This window comes from Embiotoca jacksoni, unplaced genomic scaffold (genome assembly GCF_022577435.1).
Source record: "Embiotoca jacksoni isolate LCO1_2020_lvr unplaced genomic scaffold, fEmbJac1.0.p SCAF_12, whole genome shotgun sequence".
Taxonomy (NCBI): Eukaryota; Metazoa; Chordata; class Actinopteri; family Embiotocidae; genus Embiotoca; species Embiotoca jacksoni.
The window spans coordinates 9,234,755-9,253,555 of NW_027185252.1; the positions used below are offsets into that span (position 1 = coordinate 9,234,755).

The 18,801-nt window shown below is 39.8% G+C and overlaps 3 protein-coding genes across 3 annotated transcripts; all 3 read left to right on the top strand.

The window, feature by feature from the left end:
* The first annotated feature begins 4,965 nt into the window (after nt 1-4,965).
* Nucleotides 4,966-7,567, top strand: slc18a3a (solute carrier family 18 member 3a). Its single transcript, XM_069144043.1, has one exon. The coding sequence runs from the start codon at nt 5,433-5,435 to the stop codon at nt 6,990-6,992; it is 1,560 nt and encodes a 519-aa protein (XP_069000144.1). The 5' UTR covers nt 4,966-5,432; the 3' UTR covers nt 6,993-7,567.
* A 798-nt stretch (nt 7,568-8,365) lies between these two features.
* chata (choline O-acetyltransferase a) lies at nt 8,366-16,713 on the top strand. Its single transcript, XM_069144044.1, has 15 exons — nt 8,366-8,517; nt 8,753-8,849; nt 9,158-9,349; nt 9,726-9,844; nt 10,382-10,435; nt 10,545-10,725; nt 11,800-11,977; nt 12,089-12,258; nt 13,524-13,624; nt 13,735-13,863; nt 13,948-14,070; nt 14,158-14,299; nt 14,544-14,606; nt 14,687-14,824; nt 15,321-16,713. The coding sequence occupies exons 2-15, from the start codon at nt 8,802-8,804 to the stop codon at nt 15,744-15,746; spliced, it is 2,064 nt and encodes a 687-aa protein (XP_069000145.1). The 5' UTR covers nt 8,366-8,517; nt 8,753-8,801; the 3' UTR covers nt 15,747-16,713.
* A 1,243-nt stretch (nt 16,714-17,956) lies between these two features.
* Nucleotides 17,957-18,460, top strand: cunh10orf53 (chromosome unknown C10orf53 homolog). The gene is made up of 3 exons (XM_069144047.1): nt 17,957-18,050; nt 18,158-18,277; nt 18,389-18,460. The coding sequence occupies exons 1-3, from the start codon at nt 17,957-17,959 to the stop codon at nt 18,451-18,453; spliced, it is 279 nt and encodes a 92-aa protein (XP_069000148.1). The 3' UTR covers nt 18,454-18,460.
* Nucleotides 18,461-18,801: the final 341 nt, after the last annotated feature.

Sequence of the window (18,801 nt, forward strand, 5' to 3'; positions counted from 1 at the left end):
TTTGTTGAATACATTTTTCACATTTTACAAATTTTTTACCCTAAAATACACAAGAATTTGAAGACATGAATGAGGAGATGCATCTTTTTTTTTTTACATATTTGCTGATTGACTGAAACTAAATGTGATATAGCTGTGTTTATGCAGAGATGGTATGTGCACAATTCTCTTCTTTTGTCAATTATGAAGTGCCCCAGTCAGCATTAGCGGCAGATATGCTTTGATTAAATGAAAGGATTTCTCTACCGGTGGATGATGTTACTTTTAATCCACTAAGCGGCTTAGAGTATGCTATCAAACAACTTTTCTTATTTTTCAGACAGCACCAACAAAACTACGTATTTTCTTTTCATTTCCGTCTGCCTTGAGTTGTTAAGTTTCCACACTCACAGTTATGTAAACACATGTCACATGTTAGAGTCAATGGTCCCTCCACACACATAGATCACCAGAGATAGAAAACAACTATTTTCCAACCTCAATACACGCCTCCCTCTACTGTAGACCATGTGAACTTTGACCGTCTGACCGTCAATGAACTTGGCTTTATTTGATGTCTGTCTCTCTGATACAGCAGGCTGCTATTTTAAAACAACCCTGTACTTTAATCCACTAAATCTATCTGATGGCTGCACTGGTTTCTTTGCAATGTTTGATTATGCATGTACAAGACAGAAGAGTCTACATCCATGCAAGTGGCACAGCAGTGCTTCGAACTAAGAGCTAACATGTTTAGCAGGTACATTGTTTACAACGTTCACCATTTTAGTTTGCACATTTGCATTAAGTGAAGTACAACTCAGGTTAATGGAAAGGATGTTAGTTTTGTTAGTATTTAGTCCTTTCTTCCCTTTTTCTCTTTCTGTCTTTCTTTCCCTTCTTCCTTTCTGTTATGTCTCTTTTGTTCCTGTATCTCTTCAACCTATTTCAGGCTACTGGCAACCTAAAATCTCCTCTTCTTCAAACCTTTACTTTCCATCTTTCTTCATTCCTTCCTCGTGTATTTCCTTTTCTTTATTTCTCTCTTCAGCTGAAAGTATAAAAGTTCTAAAGCTGGAGATAGAAGGTTTTTCTCAAAGGTTCATAGTAACTACTTCGCACTGTATAATTTGTTTATTTTTACGGGTGTGAAATTTGGGTGCATGTCTCTTGTCTATAGTTAAGTGCTTTTCCACGATGGTATTGCTGCATTTTTATAAAGAGAGGGATTTTAGTTTGCCTATCACCACTGCAGACTACAGCTCGAATGCCAACCACGAAAACCTTTTCTGACAGAAAAAAATGCATGAATTCACCATGTTTTTCACATGATTAAATGTGTAACACATGTTTACCACATGTTGCAACATGATGAAAGCATAGGTGAAAAGGTGAGGAAAGGTTTTCACATGGGAATCAACATATGCTTCAAACATTACACCATGAAAATGTTCCAAAACCGCATATTTCCTATACGCAAAATGTGTTTCACCTGTGCACAATCACATGTGTCATGTGGTAACATGTGATCACATGAGTTTTTGTACCAGTGAAATTCATGTAGTTTTTCTGTAAGGGTTGATAGTCTGATAATTGAGTGAATTTGGTATTGTGTCAGTCTCTAAAGTTGCTATTTTGTCAATATTTGGTCCATCTATTCTTTCCAACTCTACACTTACAGATTTCTATCTAATATTGAATTTATTCAGGTCCTCAAGGGTTCCTTCTGATGTTCATGCTGTGTGCATTTGGCTGTAGCGGCTTGGGATTTTGCATGGCTGCTAGAAATTAATACTTTGGCAACCACTCAAGATTACATGGTGATCTTGAATCTCCTGAGCGAGTTTCAAATCAGATCAGAGCGGAATCACTGGGTAAACAGCAAAAAAAAAAAAAAAAGTTGATCCCCTGACAGAGCCAATCCAGTTATGAGGACAGTGTTTGTTCCACCCTCGACAAGTCAAAAGGACACTGAAATAAAAACAGATTTATTTCTCCGCAAAAGGCGGTGAGTGGAAAAACAACAAATTTAACTGAGTTTGAAATGTGTCTTTCTTCTCCTGTGTCACATTATATATATGTGTGTGTGTGTGTGTGTGTGTGTGTGTGTGTGTGTGTGTGTGTGTGTGTGTGTGTGTGTGTGTGTGTGTGTGTGTGTGTGTGTGTGTGTGTGCGCGCGCGTGTTGCGTTCATATGTGTGCACGTGTGTGTGTGTGAGTGTTAATGGAGAGAGATCAAGCACAGCCCTCTCTTGGGTAAACCACAAGCCAACACAGAGTTCCGGCCTGCATGACTCTGCTTAAGCTTTCCACATACAGTATGTTCACAGAGGGAAATAAATGTGATTATCAAAGCTGTTCTCTCACTAATGTGACGTAACATTTTGTCTAAAAATAAAACTGAATTTTTTTTTTTATCCCCCTTTTTGGTTAGATTCCTAACATTTATTAGCTGGGTTTAACCCGTCTACGTCAAATAAAGCTCTGGGGGGAAAAACAACAGACTGCATTTCTATGATTTGTTTCAAAGACTCTGTAAATGAGAAACGTGTTTGGTGTTTACACGCTAAATTCATTGCATTCAAAACAGGACTGCTGAACCACTTAATGTACGTCTGACTGTCTCACATTTATAATACACATTACTGCACTTGTGTCTTGCTGGTTTGAAAAACAACTAACTGTCCACACTTTGACTTTGCCATGTTAAACTAGCTCTATAGGACAAAATGAAAAAAGCTGTCAGCATGTGAGCACAAAACAGCCATGAAATCTGCATGCAATGGCAGGTATTGAATGCAAAACATGTGACATCTCCCTCCTTACATTTTATTGGCCATGAAGTTTATTCAAATGAGATGATATCCCAAAACAGACTTGTGCTATTTTATGCAGACAGGAAATCATACCATATGTGTGCCATCATCTCCACATCCAACTGCAGCTTTGAAAAGCTTCTACAAGTTACACTTGCAGAGACACCAGAACAGTTGTCCTAGTATTTTAAACTTTTTCTTTCCACAACACCTTATGGAGCTATTTCACCACCATCTACAACTGATTTAATTTTTTTTGCCAGGCTTAAACAACATGTGTTGCAGGAAAAAAATATATTTTTTTATACCTCTCTACTCTGCCTGTAACCGGATCATCAGGTAAACAACTTGGGCTGATAAATGAAGCATTTCTAGAAGATACAGAATACTGACAGTGAAATAAGGACATTGATTTACTGTAACAAGTAGAAAAAGTAGAAAATAAATTGAAAATCATAGAAGTAGGGTTATTAGGTGAAAATGTAAAGGGCTATGAGGACATCTACTGGCTGAACAAGGACTTATGGCACCAACCTGGAAATCTTTTGGATGACTGTCTGACTGAAAACTGAAATGTCAACAAAACTGGAGAACTTAATAAATAAGAGAAAACATAATTTAATTCGCTAGTAGACCAACTCTGTCAATTCTGATTGCATTCATAGATATCAATCACCATTAGATCATGTTAGTCGGTAATGGATCAGCAGATTTTATTCTATATTCAGACATAGAATAAAATATTTACAAATGGGTAGAGTTCCCAACTCAGGTTTGAGTGGTTCCTTCGCTGATTCATTGTTCCTCCACTAGATGTCAATACTGCTCCGTCTCTTGTTTCAGATGTAATCATATGCAAAAGAGGAGAAGCACTTTAGTGTAATAATCCAAGTTGTATATATGCTGAAAAAAAAAAACAGGAGAAGCTAAGACAAAATAAGAGAGACAAAGATAGAAAACGTTTTCTCCGGAGGGAGATAACTGAAACACTTTCTAATCCAACTCCCCTGTTTTAAAAATTTCATTTCAAAAACCCATAAAACACTCTAATACAATCATTTAGTCAAGCAAATTACGTAAAGTTGTTAATGTGCATGTGAAATTAATTTATCAATCTCTCACCATCAGTAATTTAAATGAGTAGGTCTACAGTAAATGTTAGTGACAGCTGCTGAAGCTTGTCTACGCCGGTAGATGGCGGTGTCCAGCTATATTTAAACCCCGGGCTCTCGTCTCATTCAGGTTTAAAAGAATGATCGTGATCTCCTCAAGTCTAATAGTCGATGTGATTCTCGATAGCAAAACGATATGATTTCAGAGTGAAAGTCTAAAATATGAAGGTCTAAACGCGAGATTTTAAAAAAAAGTCCAATAGAAGAATGACTTTTGTTCAAAAGTAAAAAAAATTCCACAGAAAACAGGAAGTTGGTGCTACAGGTCAATGAAATAGATGATAAGAATTAAATCCTATGTGAGTGAAGGTTTTTCTCAGATCTTGCGCTGTATATGTGGCACTGAAAACACACACCGAGGTAAATGCGCAGCCTCAGCCCTGCTGGATCTTTGCTTAGTTACACTTCACACCTCGGTTCCCTGCTGTCTGAAAAACACACGTTTCTTTTGGAAACTGTGAGTCCAAAGACCGGATCTGTTGAAGGAGGAAAACAGGAGGTAAAATATTAAATCTCAGTCTCTTTAGTGACATATTCTATGGAACTGTCCACTGACGTGTGGTGCTGATACTAAACAGACAAAAATAACGTAGAAATCTGCATCTAGTTCTTTGTTGCTGCTGGTCTCAAGTATAACATCTTTATGTTTCCTGGTGTTATTCAGTCCACGTTCTGCCAAAAAGGCTAAATGTGTTTTGCAACAGTTGTAAAGGTAGAAATTCCTACTTTTAGACATAAATAAACTGCTAAAAGCCGAATTATCATTTACAATTGTGAAGGTTAATTAAAACAACGGAACCAAGCATCTTTGGCTTTGCTTTGAAGCAACTGACTGGACAGCAGTGTGCACTCGGGATTTCGTGTTTAATTAGCATAAAAGATCTGCTGGAGAGCAGCAGGACTGTGCGTCACAACCATTGGCGAAGATGGGAGGGGGAAGGGGGATACCTATGGGAGTCAACAAACTGCAGTGTGTATTCCTTGCACGGCCGACAAAAACCAGCCCGGTTGATGTGAAATGATGACTTAGTTCACAGCGTTACAGGTGACTGGAGACAGCTGGGAGCGTCTGGGAGCCGGAGAGGCGCAGCAGACAGACCTAAAACAGCGGGCGCGCTGATGGAGCCGGCACTGTGAGCTGTAGGTGAATCCCCAACCTGTAAGTGCTGTCCGGGTCCAGCACGTCACCTGAATGACGGGATATAAGACAATGAAGCAACAAGGGACGACGGGGATAAAACGAGTCACGAGAGTGGGGAAGCGCGTGCTATGACGGACAGCGCAATGGACGGAGAAGAGGTAAAGCAGAGGACAGTTATCTAGTTAATTAGGGCTCCCGGTGCTGGAAAAGAAAACGAAGGAAAAGACAGAGCAGATGTGCCAAGTGTACGTAATTCTATAAACAAACTGTGGAAACTGATTTTCTTTTTCAAAAGACAAGACTTGTGCCAGAACAGGAGAAAATCATGGAGCCAGAGGGGACCACAGAGGGACAAGCCACTAATATGGCTCAATCTGCCGCCTCCAAATTGTCCCAGATGAGCGAAAGAACTAAACAACTGGGCAACGTAATCCAAGACCCAGAACGGCAGAAACGGATTATTCTAGTAATAGTCTGCATAGCACTTTTGTTAGACAACATGCTGTACATGGTAATTGTGCCAATTATACCCGATTACCTCGAAGAGCTACAGAGAGAAGCGGATAATGCCCAACCTGCTGAACCGCACACCAACTTCACTAACAGCACCATCCACAAAGTAACCAAGGGGAACTTCGACCTACAGATAGGCGTTCTTTTTGCCTCTAAGGCCATCCTGCAGCTCCTGGTGAACCCGCTGAGTGGCACGTTTATAGACAGGGTCGGCTATGATATCCCACTCTTCATCGGACTCAATGTCATGTTTCTCTCCACTCTCATTTTTGCCTTCGCTGAAAACTACGCCACTCTGTTCCTGGCGCGCAGCATGCAGGGCCTCGGCTCTGCTTTCGCGGACACTTCAGGGATCGCCCTGATTGCTGACAGGTACACAGAGGAGTCAGAGAGAACCAAAGCGCTGGGTATTGCCTTGGCTTTCATTTCTTTTGGAAGTCTTGTGGCGCCCCCCTTTGGAGGGGTCCTCTATGAGTTCGCAGGGAAGCGGGTACCCTTCCTGATTCTGGCCTGCATCTGTCTTACTGATGGTGTATTATGTCTGATTGTGCTGAAGCCCTTCTCCAACCGAGAGAGAGAAAACATGCCAGTGGGCACTCCCATGTATAAACTTATGATTGATCCATATATAGCTGTAGTGGCCGGTGCTCTGACCGTCTGTAACATCCCTCTTGCTTTCCTTGAACCCACTATCGCCAATTGGATGGAGGAAAACATGCATTCCAGCCAGTGGCAGATCGGGATGACGTGGTTCCCTGCATTCTTCCCTCATGTCCTAGGTGTATATCTCACTGTCAAATTAGCAGACAAGTACCCTCATCTCCAGTGGTTTTACGGGGCTATAGGTATGGTGTTTATAGGGGCGAGCTCCTGCACTGTGCCAGCCTGTAAAACCTTTGGACAGCTCATGATGCCGCTGTGTGGCATTTGTTTTGGCATCGCCTTCGTGGACACAGCGCTCCTGCCAACTCTGGCCTTCCTAGTGGACGTCCGACATGTGTCAGTATATGGCAGTGTGTACGCCATCGCAGACATCTCCTATTGCGTGGCCTATGCCCTGGGGCCCGTGGTGGCTGGACAGATAGTGCACGACCTGGGCTTCGTTCAGCTCAATTTAGGCATGGGGCTCGTCAATGTACTTTACGCACCGGCGCTCCTCCTGCTGAAGAACGTCACAAAAATGAAGCCTTCTTTCTCCGAGCGAAATATGCTCCTGGAAGATGGCCCAACGGGGCTGTATGATACAATCAAGATGGAGCAGAGAGAGAAAAAGAGAAAGGGTTTGTGTACGACAATCGACGAGAATGGCATTGAGACCTTTGCTCACCGGTCGTATTCAGAGGAGGAGTCCTCAGGAGGAGAGTATGCGTAAAAGACCTTTAACTGAGTGTAAAACTATCTGAGTGCCCAGTAGAGTTGTGTGTGTCCTGTGCGAATCAATCAATTACATACCACGATTAGGATCGTGTAACAACATACATTATTTACTGCTTCTGGGGACAAATCTTCTCGGTTTTGTCAAATCAAGTAGCTTCAAGCTTTTGCAGTAGAAAGGCGCTCGCTGGCGTTTATCATTTTAAAAAGTGAGAGTATTGTGACAGACTTGCAGAGATAAATGTCTATTCATTAATAGTATTTCTCACCGTATCAGAAACGGACTCATATCGTATTCAGGGATTGTGTGTAAATGTATTTTAACAAAAGAACAAATGTGATGTATGCGTCTTTCAATGTGATCTGAATTTATTTTGCTGCTAAACTCAATATGCAATATTGTATGTCATTACAGACAGTTTTAGAGAGGTGGAAATTAACTGAAACCTGCGTGTTGTTGTTTATTTAGTCTATTTTGAACGATGTACTTCTGGAATGCATAGCCTCATTGTATGATCTGCGACTGTACATACATGTATATTCATGTACATAATTAAATCAATATTATGTGAATGACACTGTTCATTGAGATCATTTATTTAGGAAATAAATCAAATTACTTACTGTGGTTTATGACCATTTTATTTTCCTACAGGTGAAAAAAAAAACTATGCTTACAAAATGATCAGGATTTCCAAATGGCACGTGAAATGAGGGTTATAGGCCTATTTATAATGCAAAGGTTTATAAGATACCAACATAGTTTGCGCCTGGACAGACATTAATTCAACAATATAATATTATACTTATAAAGGTATACATGTGTGTAGTTTTGTGATCCGTATTCGTAACAGTCAAATAAGGTGATTGTCCTGATAATGAAAGGGAGATCTCCATATTAAAAAAATAGATTTGCAGAAAAATACAGTGATAATTTGATATCGGTTCATATGTTCAGGTGGATATTTTATGTAAAATAAAGAGTCTGTCAAAGCATCTCCACGTGCTCAAAATGTAAACATTTGCAAATAATAATATTGAATACACAACCCCAATTAAATCAGTCAGGTGCGGTGGCGTGGACGCAATAGATATGCGCCTTTATTTCTATGGTAAAGTTATGAAAATTCAGAAAGCCACATGAAGGAATCCACGTAAAATGCATCTTAATTGTTCTGCTGCCCAGTGTGTGAGCATCCGAGGCGTTCAGCTGGCGTCTAAATAAGGTGCGCTGAAGATGTGAAGTGCCAAATAAACTTCTCGACGAATAGCAGGACTTCTGGGAGGAGCCAGGCTGCCGGGAGGCTGAGGTAGCCTCTCAACATCTCTCTTGAGCCAGCGAGGGAGTTGTGCTCGTGCCATGCAGGGGATTGAAAAATGCTTGAAATGATAAAGGATCGAAGTGGTGAGATTTTTACGAAATTCTGCCAGAAATGGATTCATGTAAAGATGGACCAACTTAACCTTCTTGCTTGAACCTCAGGACGAGAGGGGTTGCTTTTTCTTTTTTTTATTTCTAGCTGGTGAGTAAAATATTTCATTTTGATGTGATGGATTGCTTTTGTTTGGTACATTTATTAGAATAAATTGGACAAATGCGCAGGTTTGATAGGCAAGGTGCGCACTCTTGAAATTTTCTTTTCACATTTGCCTTAAAGTTTCTTTAGAGTGTGCTCTTAGTTAGACTATAACTATGATTTACATTAATTTAAATGTGCTTTCACTGCACTAATTTCCTAATTTTATTTGTGAACACAGAGTCTGTTTCATGAACCAACCTGCTTGACTGCCCCTCTGCGCCGCCGACATGCCAGTTTTGGACCGAGAGCCCTCCAAAGATTTAGGGGGCGGAGATGTAAATATCTTACTGTATATCTGATTTATAAGGATGTAGAATATATTAAATTGCTCTGCATGAGAGAAATAAGGTTTTACAATTTGGGATTACAATCGCCAAATCAAATAGAACCAAAGAATATTAACAAGATTAAGACGTAAGAATTTTTAAGAATTAAGTAGTGTGAGATTTTTATTTTCTTGATAAAACTATGTAATAAGGAGACTTGGAAGTTTTACATGTTGAGTCACAAATGTAGACAAAACTGGTGTTGAGAGTTGAACGTTTTTTTTTTATTATTTTTTTTTATCCCTTATATCATCCAGGAACTGCCAAAGCTGCCACTGCCCACCCTGAAGGACACACTGGACATGTACCTGAGGTGCATGAAGCACCTGCTCACAGAAGATCAATTCAACAAGACCCAAAACATAGTGAAACAGTTTAGAGCCCCTGGAGGAGTGGGGGAGCTACTACACAGCAAACTAATGGAGAGGAGAGAGAACAAAGCAAACTGGGTAAATTAAAAGAATTATGAGGAAAAATATGCAAAAATAATCAATGATAATTTTATTTTAAAGTTCGGACAAAGTCCTAGATAGATGACACTGTGGTAAGCATTGAACATGGTAGTTTGAAAGCAAGAATTAGATGTATATTCATCTGTAAAGTTTGAATCATGAATGAAAAATCGGCTGCATGTGTGTATATTTTAAAGCAAATTTTGGAAACATTACTGGTTTAAACAAACCTTTAACATCGGTTTCAAACAGATAGTCACATCAAACTTTTTGTTTCTCCAGCTTGTAATGGTGCTCTATCTTTATTCACTTGTAGACTAGTTGTGCTGGTAGATTGTGCTTTTTAAGTAAATCCCTCTGTTTCCTGCTGTAGGTGTACGAGTATTGGCTGAATGACATGTACCTGAACAACAGACTGGCTCTGCCCGTCAACTCCAGTCCTGCGATGGTCTTCCCACAGCAGCACTTCAGGGCTCCCATTGACTCTTTAAGGTATGAGATAACCAAGACAGATTGGTCATGAAAGAAACCTCAGTGTGACACAATGAGACAGACAGACAGACAGATAAATATACTGTCACTCGGTAGCAGAAGGGATCGCTTTTCTGCATCAAAATGTTTCTATTCGGCAGGCAATTTTTGATCATTACAGCATGAAGATTTGAGAAATGGTAGTGAACTGTACAAATTAGTTAGAGACCAGCTTTCATTGATCATAGGAAATTGAACACTTCCTTGCTACACACTGACAGATAGGGTCATTACCTAGAACACCTCCAGGGCTTGGGGTCCAGGCCAGGCGACTGGTGGCGAGGTTAATAGACAATGAAAGCTGTGGTTTGGTTAACATGGTATTGATCGGGCGCTGACTCCTTAACCACAATATTTACATAAAGCATTTATGTTGTTAAGTGTGCCGCAGCTGCACAGTAAATCCAGAACAAGGGGAAAGCGTATGCAAATGAAAGAGTGACCAAGTACACTGTGTGTTTGGTGAAGTATTAAACTGAGTAAGGGTTTCTCTCCTAGGTTTGCTGCACACTTAATTTCTGGAGTATTGGAGTACAAGACTCTTCTTGATTCGTAAGTTAACATACAGTGGGAGCAAAAATAGTAACAACAGAACTATCTTTAGTTTTATGATTCGTGTGTAAATAACAGGCCTGACAAAGTTTTGTGTGTCTGTGTGTAGCCGTGCCCTGCCTGTGGACTATGCCCGGGGCCAGCTGGCTGGAACCCCTTTGTGTATGGAGCAGTACTACCGCCTCTTCACTTCGTATCGCCTACCAGGGCCCGAGAGGGACACACTGGTGGCCCATGAGAGCAGTGTGATGCCAGAACCCGAACACATCATCGTGGCTTGTAAAAACCAGGTCGGACTGATGGAAAAATAAATCCAAAACTTGTCTGACAAAACAAATCAAGCCCAACATCAAAGCATTTTCTGGGGCTTTCAACTCGTTTACATAGCGAATAGACTATGTTGTCATGACAATCCCAAACTGAGCCCCACTCACAGTCTCCCTGTGCAATGAGGGATTATTACTGACATTTCAGGTGCAGTCAACTTTATCTACCCCCAAATAAAGGGGTTTAGATCATCTAGTTAAACTGTCTGCTTGTTAATAGCCTCTCTGTCAGTCTTTCATTTGATCACCCATGTTTCTCGTGAAATCAGACTTTCCTGATGCAGCAATGTTGCAATTAGAGTGAGAGCTAGTAGAGTGTTATTAAAACCCAGAGAAATGTTTACCAGTACTTTGAAAATAAAGAACTCAGTTGTTATTACCCAGAATGATCTTTTAAGTGTCCATTTTCAGTGACCATGCACATCTAACCAGATATACAGTACTGGTACTAGGCTAGGCACTGGTAAAGTGTGGATGTATTTAGCAAGAACTTCACATAAAGTGTGGTGAACAAAAAATCTAAATCAAATCAATATTTGTCGTCACCACACTTTGAAACTACACGACTTCTCCTCATTTAACCGAGACACAGTTTTTCACGGTACATGGCAGGCTGGTTGGTCCAAACATTTTGGAGAGTTTGTCGCAGTTCTTCTGTGGATCTAAGATGTCTCAGCTGATTCCGTCTCTTCATTTCAACCTAGAACGGACATGACGTTGAGATCAGGACTCTTTGGGAGCCAAACCATCTGCAACAAGACTCCCTGGTCTTCATGTCACTTTAGATAGTTCATTATGACTCTGGCTGTATGTTTGGGCTGGTTGTCATGCTGCTGAATGAATCTGGGACGAATGAATCAGTCCCCTCAATGATGGTAGTGCACGATGGATAATGTGTGTCTGTAACTTTTACACTGCACTGTATGTGTCCATAAAGGAGAGTTAGTCAACACCATAGATTCAAAGTTAATATTAAAGGGAAACCACAGAACCGAGTGCACTAAAAACAGCTTGTGTCTGATCTTAACCTCTGTCCAGTTCTTTGTGCTGGACGTGGTGATCAACTTCCGCCGACTGAATGAAAGAGACCTGCTGACTCAGCTGGAGAAGATTGTCAAGATGGCTGACAGCGAAGAAGAGCGACTCCCACCAATAGGTCTTCTCACTTCAGATGGACGGACAGAGTGGGCCGAGTCTCGTCGTGTACTAATGAGAGGTACATTGCGAATGAAGAGGCTGGGACTTCCTATACAAACTTTCCTTTAAGTCAGGTGGTGTTTCTAATTCTGTGTGTCCCACCGGACTGACTTTTCTTCTTTTCCTGTAGAGTCTACTAACAGGGACTCCCTGGACATGATTGAGCGTTGTCTGTGTCTGGTCTGTTTGGATGGCGCGAGCAGCCCTGAGCTGAGTGACACCACACGTGCCATGTTGATGCTGCACGGAGGTGGAGTGGCCAAGAACGGGGGCAACCGCTGGTACGACAAGCCCATGCAGGTTAGTGGACACAGTTTAAAAAGACAAGAGGAAGGAATGTTGGTTTTCAACAAATGTCTCTTAATTGTTCTTATAAAAAAAAAAATTGTATTGGGGAATTTTTTTTATTTTTTTTTTATCTCTAACTGAATAAAATGGTTACAATGTTGTAAAAACATAAACATTTTATAAGGCAATTTTCTTTTCTTTGATATAAAGGCCAACATAAAGTTTTTATTAAAAAGTGTTTTATTAAAATCAAATGAGGAAAGATTTGGATAGCCTAGTGTTTTGAAAAAACAAAAACAAACAAGATACAGCATATATGGTTGGGGACTATAATGACCAAGATATGAGCCTAAAAGTGAAGGTAGTGAAATTACCCTGGAATATAGATTTTATTTAGGGTTTTTATACCTAAATCCTAAGTGTGTGTAAACTTGTAATTGATGAAGTTAACATCGTAAAAGATCTTTTTGAGTAAACTACTGGCCAGAGAAGTTAAAGTAACCAAACATTTACCAAACAGATAAAAGTAAAGTTCTCTCTCAAAAAAATATATATAAATAAATATATAAAAAATATATAATACTGTTGATGGTTTTTCTTTCACTTTATTTAAACTTTATAACCCAAGTTGATATAACATGTTTGTTGAGTTACCAAAACAAGGCTCTTGTTTTTTTTTTGTTGTTTTTTTTTTTTTACATTGATAGCTAATAGGGCTGCTTTAATGTTCGTCTTCTTAAATTTTTGCACTGATTTATGTTTTGTATTCATTGCTGATGAAGAGAAGGAAGAATTACATATGGATGAAAAGAATGCAGATGAATGATTGATTATTTACAAGATCAATTTAACAAGGAAAATGACTTGACTGAACAAACTTGTGTTTTCTCAGAGCACTAGAGAAGGTAATTAGCCAATTCCATGTCAAATTAAGAATTTATATTTAAAGACATTCATATGGAAAGCGTACATTCCCAATGGACTTAGTTTGCAAAAAGTCATAAGCATGTACTTTGATACAAATGTTTTGATAAAGAATTCAGGTTACATGATTCATATTCACTACCCAGAGAGTTGGGGGCTACTTCCCTCAATAACATTCTCACTGCAGGGTGCAAAACGTGAATGAAATGTGTATGAAGGAACATGTAGTTGCAGTACATATGGACTGAACAAGTGCAGGGATGAAACTGTAAGTGAAAATGACTTGAATCTTAAATTGTGCAACATTGCAATTGAACTCCAGAAAATCCCACCGAGAATCGCATCTCTGTCAGTTTGTCGTAGGAGCTGACGGCTGCTGTGGAGTTGTGTGTGAACACTCGCCATTCGAAGGAATTGTCCTTGTGCAGTGCACAGAGTATCTCCTCAAATACATGTGAGAATTGAATCACATTTTGGAAACGCATACGTATAGATATATTTAAGAATCTAAATACGGCTAACACGATGAATTCAAATTTGTATTATGTTCCCATGTGACATCAGGATTGGCAGCCCATCAAAGCTGGTCAGGGCTGCGAGCGTGAGTGAGCTGCCTGCACCCCGCAGACTCCGCTGGAAATGTACTCCAGAGATTCACAAACTCCTGTCTTCTTCTGCTGACAAACTCCAGAGGTTTGGGTTTACTCTGATTTCTCTAATTAAAGAAATGAATAAATGCTGTCAGCTCACGGTAAAAATCTCTTCTTGTTTACTCAGACTGGTGAGAAATCTGGACATGAATGTCCACAAGTTCTATGAGTACGGGAAAGAGTTTATCAAGAAGCAGAAAATGAGCCCAGATGCCTACATCCAGGTGGCTCTTCAGTTAGCCTACTACCGGTAAGAAAAAGATTAATATTACAGGACTGATTCTCATAAATCAAATTCACCCGAGTTACTAGACTTTCTCTCTGTGCTTTACTGTAGGTGTCACGACAGACCAGTGTCGACCTACGAGAGTGCTTCTATACGTCGTTTCAAGGAAGGCAGAGTAGATAACATTCGCTCAGCCACACCCGAAGCCCTGGCCTTTGTCAAAGCAATGACTGATAGGAAACTCAGCACACGCGTAAGATGTTTTAATTTAGATGCTGCAGTCAAACTGTCATTGTTAAATGAATGCTGCTGCAGAGTTAAACATTTTTTTGTATTTAAATCATGTAATGAGACAGTTACTTTCCTTTGTTTTTAGTAGCTATTCAATCTTTTACTGCAGTCCTTTTTGATGTAAACAACTATGAAAAACTATGATAACCATAAATAAAGGGGATTTAATCGACTTAGTATTGACTAACAGTCGTTACCTTCTGCAGGACACGGAAAAGATGGAGATGTTACGAGGTGCTATAACTGTGCAGACAAAGTATACTATCCAGGTAACTCTTCTCTACTTGCAGATATATGTTGCAGTGTTTTCTTACCAAATAAATACAATAACATACTTTGTGTTTTTCAGACTATTACAGGGATGGCAATAGATAATCACCTACTGGGACTGCGGGAAATTGCACAGGAGATGAAGACAGAGAAGCCAGAAATATTTAAAGACGAAGCCTATCTCATCAGTAACCAGTTCATCCTCTCTACAAGTCAGGTATGCACACGTGATTATAAAATATGTTTAGAAACTGAAGCTATCAAGATTCTAAATGTGAGAAAATTGTAGAAATATAAACTGTAGATATGTTGGTTAGTAAGTAAGAAGAAATTGTCAATCGAAATTTCAATATGTTTTGAAATTGTGATATCTTGGCAACAATTCATAATAATTTTTCCAAAATGTATTATTATTATTTTTTTCAGGTGTATTATAATTTGATTGTTTTAAAACTATGGAATATTGGAATCAGCTCCTTGAAATGCAGTTTGACTGCATTAGTACATCTTAACGTTCAGTACAAGTTTTGTCATTTCTGTATCGCGTTTTTTATTTAAAGCTGCAATTTGGGATCTTAAGTGACAGAGAACTGAATTTACTGTGCTCAACTAGCTCTATAGTCTTATCTAAACCTTTCTCACCTACAGCAGTATTTCACCACGCTGGTAAAATTGTCAGTAGTTCAATCCTGAAGTCATTACTCTTCCCTCAGGTCCCAACTACTGTTGAGATGTTCTGCTGCTACGGCCCCGTGGTTCCTAACGGATACGGTGCGTGCTACAACCCTCAGTCAGACCACATCATCTTCTCTGTGTCCAGTTTCCGCGAGAGCTCCCAGACGTGCTCAGCACACTTTGTAAAATGCTTGGTGCAGGGACTCCTGGACATGAGGGATCTGTGCAATAAATGCAACTCGGGCTCCGGCCCGACCGAGCAAAGAAAGGGCCAGACACTGGAGACGCACACGCAAACGGAGGCAAACTGGCAGAACAAAACGCAGCAGAGACCGTCTGACCCGACCAAGAATGAGCAAACAGTCCCGCAGGTTCTGGTGAAGACACCAGACCAGACTAACGTGGAGGCCCAAACACAGACGTCATCACAGGAAGATGCTTTAAAGAATGGGAGCAAATCATAGGAAACTGTCAGTGCCCTGTCATAATAGTGGTGGTGTGATATTAAATGTGTGGTTTTGTGCTGCAATAATGTATTCCTTTCGAGTCATTCACAAAATATACACTGTAACTGTGATACAAAACGTTATGTAAAGGTGTATTGTTGTGTACCGTACTGTAAAACGTATCAAGTGCTAATGATGATCTAATCAAGTCATTCTTAGAGATTATTAATGTTGTTTTGTTATTTTAAAAGCTGGTCTCACAAGAAATATCCAACATACAGAAGGACTCTAAATGTCGGGCAAAATGGCAAAATTATTGTTTTGCACAAAACTGAGATGAATCAGCCAAAGAAAAGAGCACATTTATTGCTGGGCAACCAGCGGTAAAGTTAAGATTAGTGGAAAACATTAAACTGAAAGAAAAGAGATGCAAACTCTCCTGATTGAGTCTCACTTCTACACGTCTGCATCATGTTGTTCATGAAGCCTGTCAGTCAGTCTGTCAGAGCCAACGCGGCCTGTGAGTTATGACGAATGGCTGATGTGTCACCCTGCAAATCGCATGCTGCTATAATGATTTTCTAAAGATTGAAAAACAGCAATCTTCTGTGCAATTTCTGTTTCTGTTGTCTTCATTAACTGTTGTACCAACAATACATGTGGTATTACTGAAACTAAAAGTATCCTTTTATAAAATCCACTCTGTTCAGGCTATATTCCACATACTGGGACTCACACTGTGCTTATGTACAGAATAAATTAAATGTAACAAGATTTTAAAGGGATACTTTAATATGTGTATTTGTATATTAATGAGCAGAATATATCAATTAAGTTATTTATTTTTGTATGATATAACCTGATGTTACAATGTGTGATTGTAAGGTTGAAAAGTAAGTCGATGAAACTTACTGACTAGAGGTGATCACTGTGTTTATGGCGGTCAAAGTATTGTATTTACAAGATTTTGTTGATGATTAAAAGATACTGAACAAAAATCAAACCGAGGCTTAAGTTCCTGTCGATGTTTATATGCATATTGCACGTTGGGTTTTAAAAAAAAAATCTACTTTGTGTTTTATGAAAAATGTTACAAAGACATCCATTTAGTGAACATTACAGATACTGAATCAGTTTAACACCTGCATTATGATTATCAATAACTGTTTATTTATTAGACACAATGATCAATTGTTCGTCAAAAGGACCATTTCCTCCCTTGGAGTTATGAGAAAGTAAATTCATTTTTGTTTTATAAAGGTACTAATTCAAATAATTCTAATTATAGTGTTTATTTCTGAGAAAGAGGTAACTATTTCATAAAGTGACGTTAACATCGTATTATGTAATGCAGTATTACCTATATTACATGTGTCAGGTAAACTATGGCTTCAGGAGCCCCCCCCCCCACACACACACAGGCTATCAGTCACCACCCATTGACTGGCATGTGGTTAACCCCTACAAGTGTATTTATTTATGATTAGGTATTCAGTTCAGGTGTTGTGGAGGTGCTGGTGCTGCCAGGCTGACTTAAGATGGTTATTTGTCTTTCTTAGCAGATGTGAAGTATCTTAATTTTTTTTTTTTTGTCTGAAAACAAGCCAGCTAACAACTCCAGGCACAGTTCTGCTTATTTAGCCTCAAACCTTGAACAGGCCGAGCCAACTTGAAGAGAGTTCAAACTGCAGGCTGAGAGGTGTTTGGTGTTTTGAATCTATTTCAACACAGATTTTCTGAGTTTTTCCATCGTTGCCTTTAAAAGTGTTTCGGGGTTGCTGTGGGAACCGTGGCGTTGCAGGAACTCCTGGGTGTCCCGTGGGGAGTTGAGTTTTTTTTGATTGTATGAGCATTAGGAGTTAATAACCTTTTTTGCAGATAACCTGCTGCTTTTTCATTTCTTTAATAAAAAAGCAATTTTTGCTGGACAATTTGTTTGTGTTTATCGGTGATGTGTATTTTCTTGTTCTGGGATTTTTTTTTTTTTTTTCAAGTTTTCAAAAAAATAATTGGTTTTGGTTTGTAATGAGTTTTTGTGGCCCAGACACGGCCCAAATTCTTAACCTTCAAATATCCCAAAGGTTCATTTTCAACTTGCTATTTACACTGTTGATCTTTCTTGTGTCGGTGAACACGTGATCTGTTTTGAACGTGACTCAGCTACGCCTCTGATAACTGTCAGCAACGGATCAGTCGTGCGTGAGTCGCCAAGGTAACCACAACAAACGATGCCGGCAAACGCGCGGGTGACACTTTGCTACGGACCTTATGAATCCAGTGGAGTAGTGAAACACAGAACCATCCGCCTGCAGGGTCTCCAAGGTAGGCTGTCCCCCTGTCCCCCCCCCCCCCATCAGAGTGCTGTTAGGATATCAGTATGTCGTCTGCCTTAGGTGAGATCAAACATTGTCCATCCAATATGTCTGCAGCCGCACTGAGAGCGAGCGGACACCAGTGCGTCTTGGAAGAAACGCGCGAGTGGAACATGGTGGAGCTCGTGGTCAGCGAGGAGATTATCTTCATTTGTAACATAAAGGAGCTGGAGTTCGGTGAGTTTTGGTTAACTTTGGCGGAAAGCGGAGACGACGTGTACGTCACGATGACGTCTTCAGGCCGACAACCAGTTATGTTTTTTTTTTTTTTTTTTTCCCCCCTCGAAGGTGGAGATGGAAAACTGGATCCTGTTTGCAAAGAAGCTGTTACTGCTGTGGAGAACGCTTACTGAAGATAATAGCACCTGACTTTGAAATAAGACAAATAATCTCAATAATAATAAAAATCATAAAACATGTTTTTTTTCTCCTCTATTTACTGCAGTTACTTTACTGCTTTTAATTTGTACTGTTGCATGAATTCATAGGTATTCTTCTTTTCATGTGTTTAACTATGGAAAGATTGCCAATTACCAACTGGATAACCCCCACAGGATCTCCCGCACATTTAGTCTATTGTATGTCAGTCGGTGTTGCAAATTTGAGGGAACTCGTTGGCAAGTGTTTCCGAGGGGACCTGTATCAAAATTAGGCTTTAACACTTTTATGATCTTAGTCTATATCAGCTCACATGGTACGTG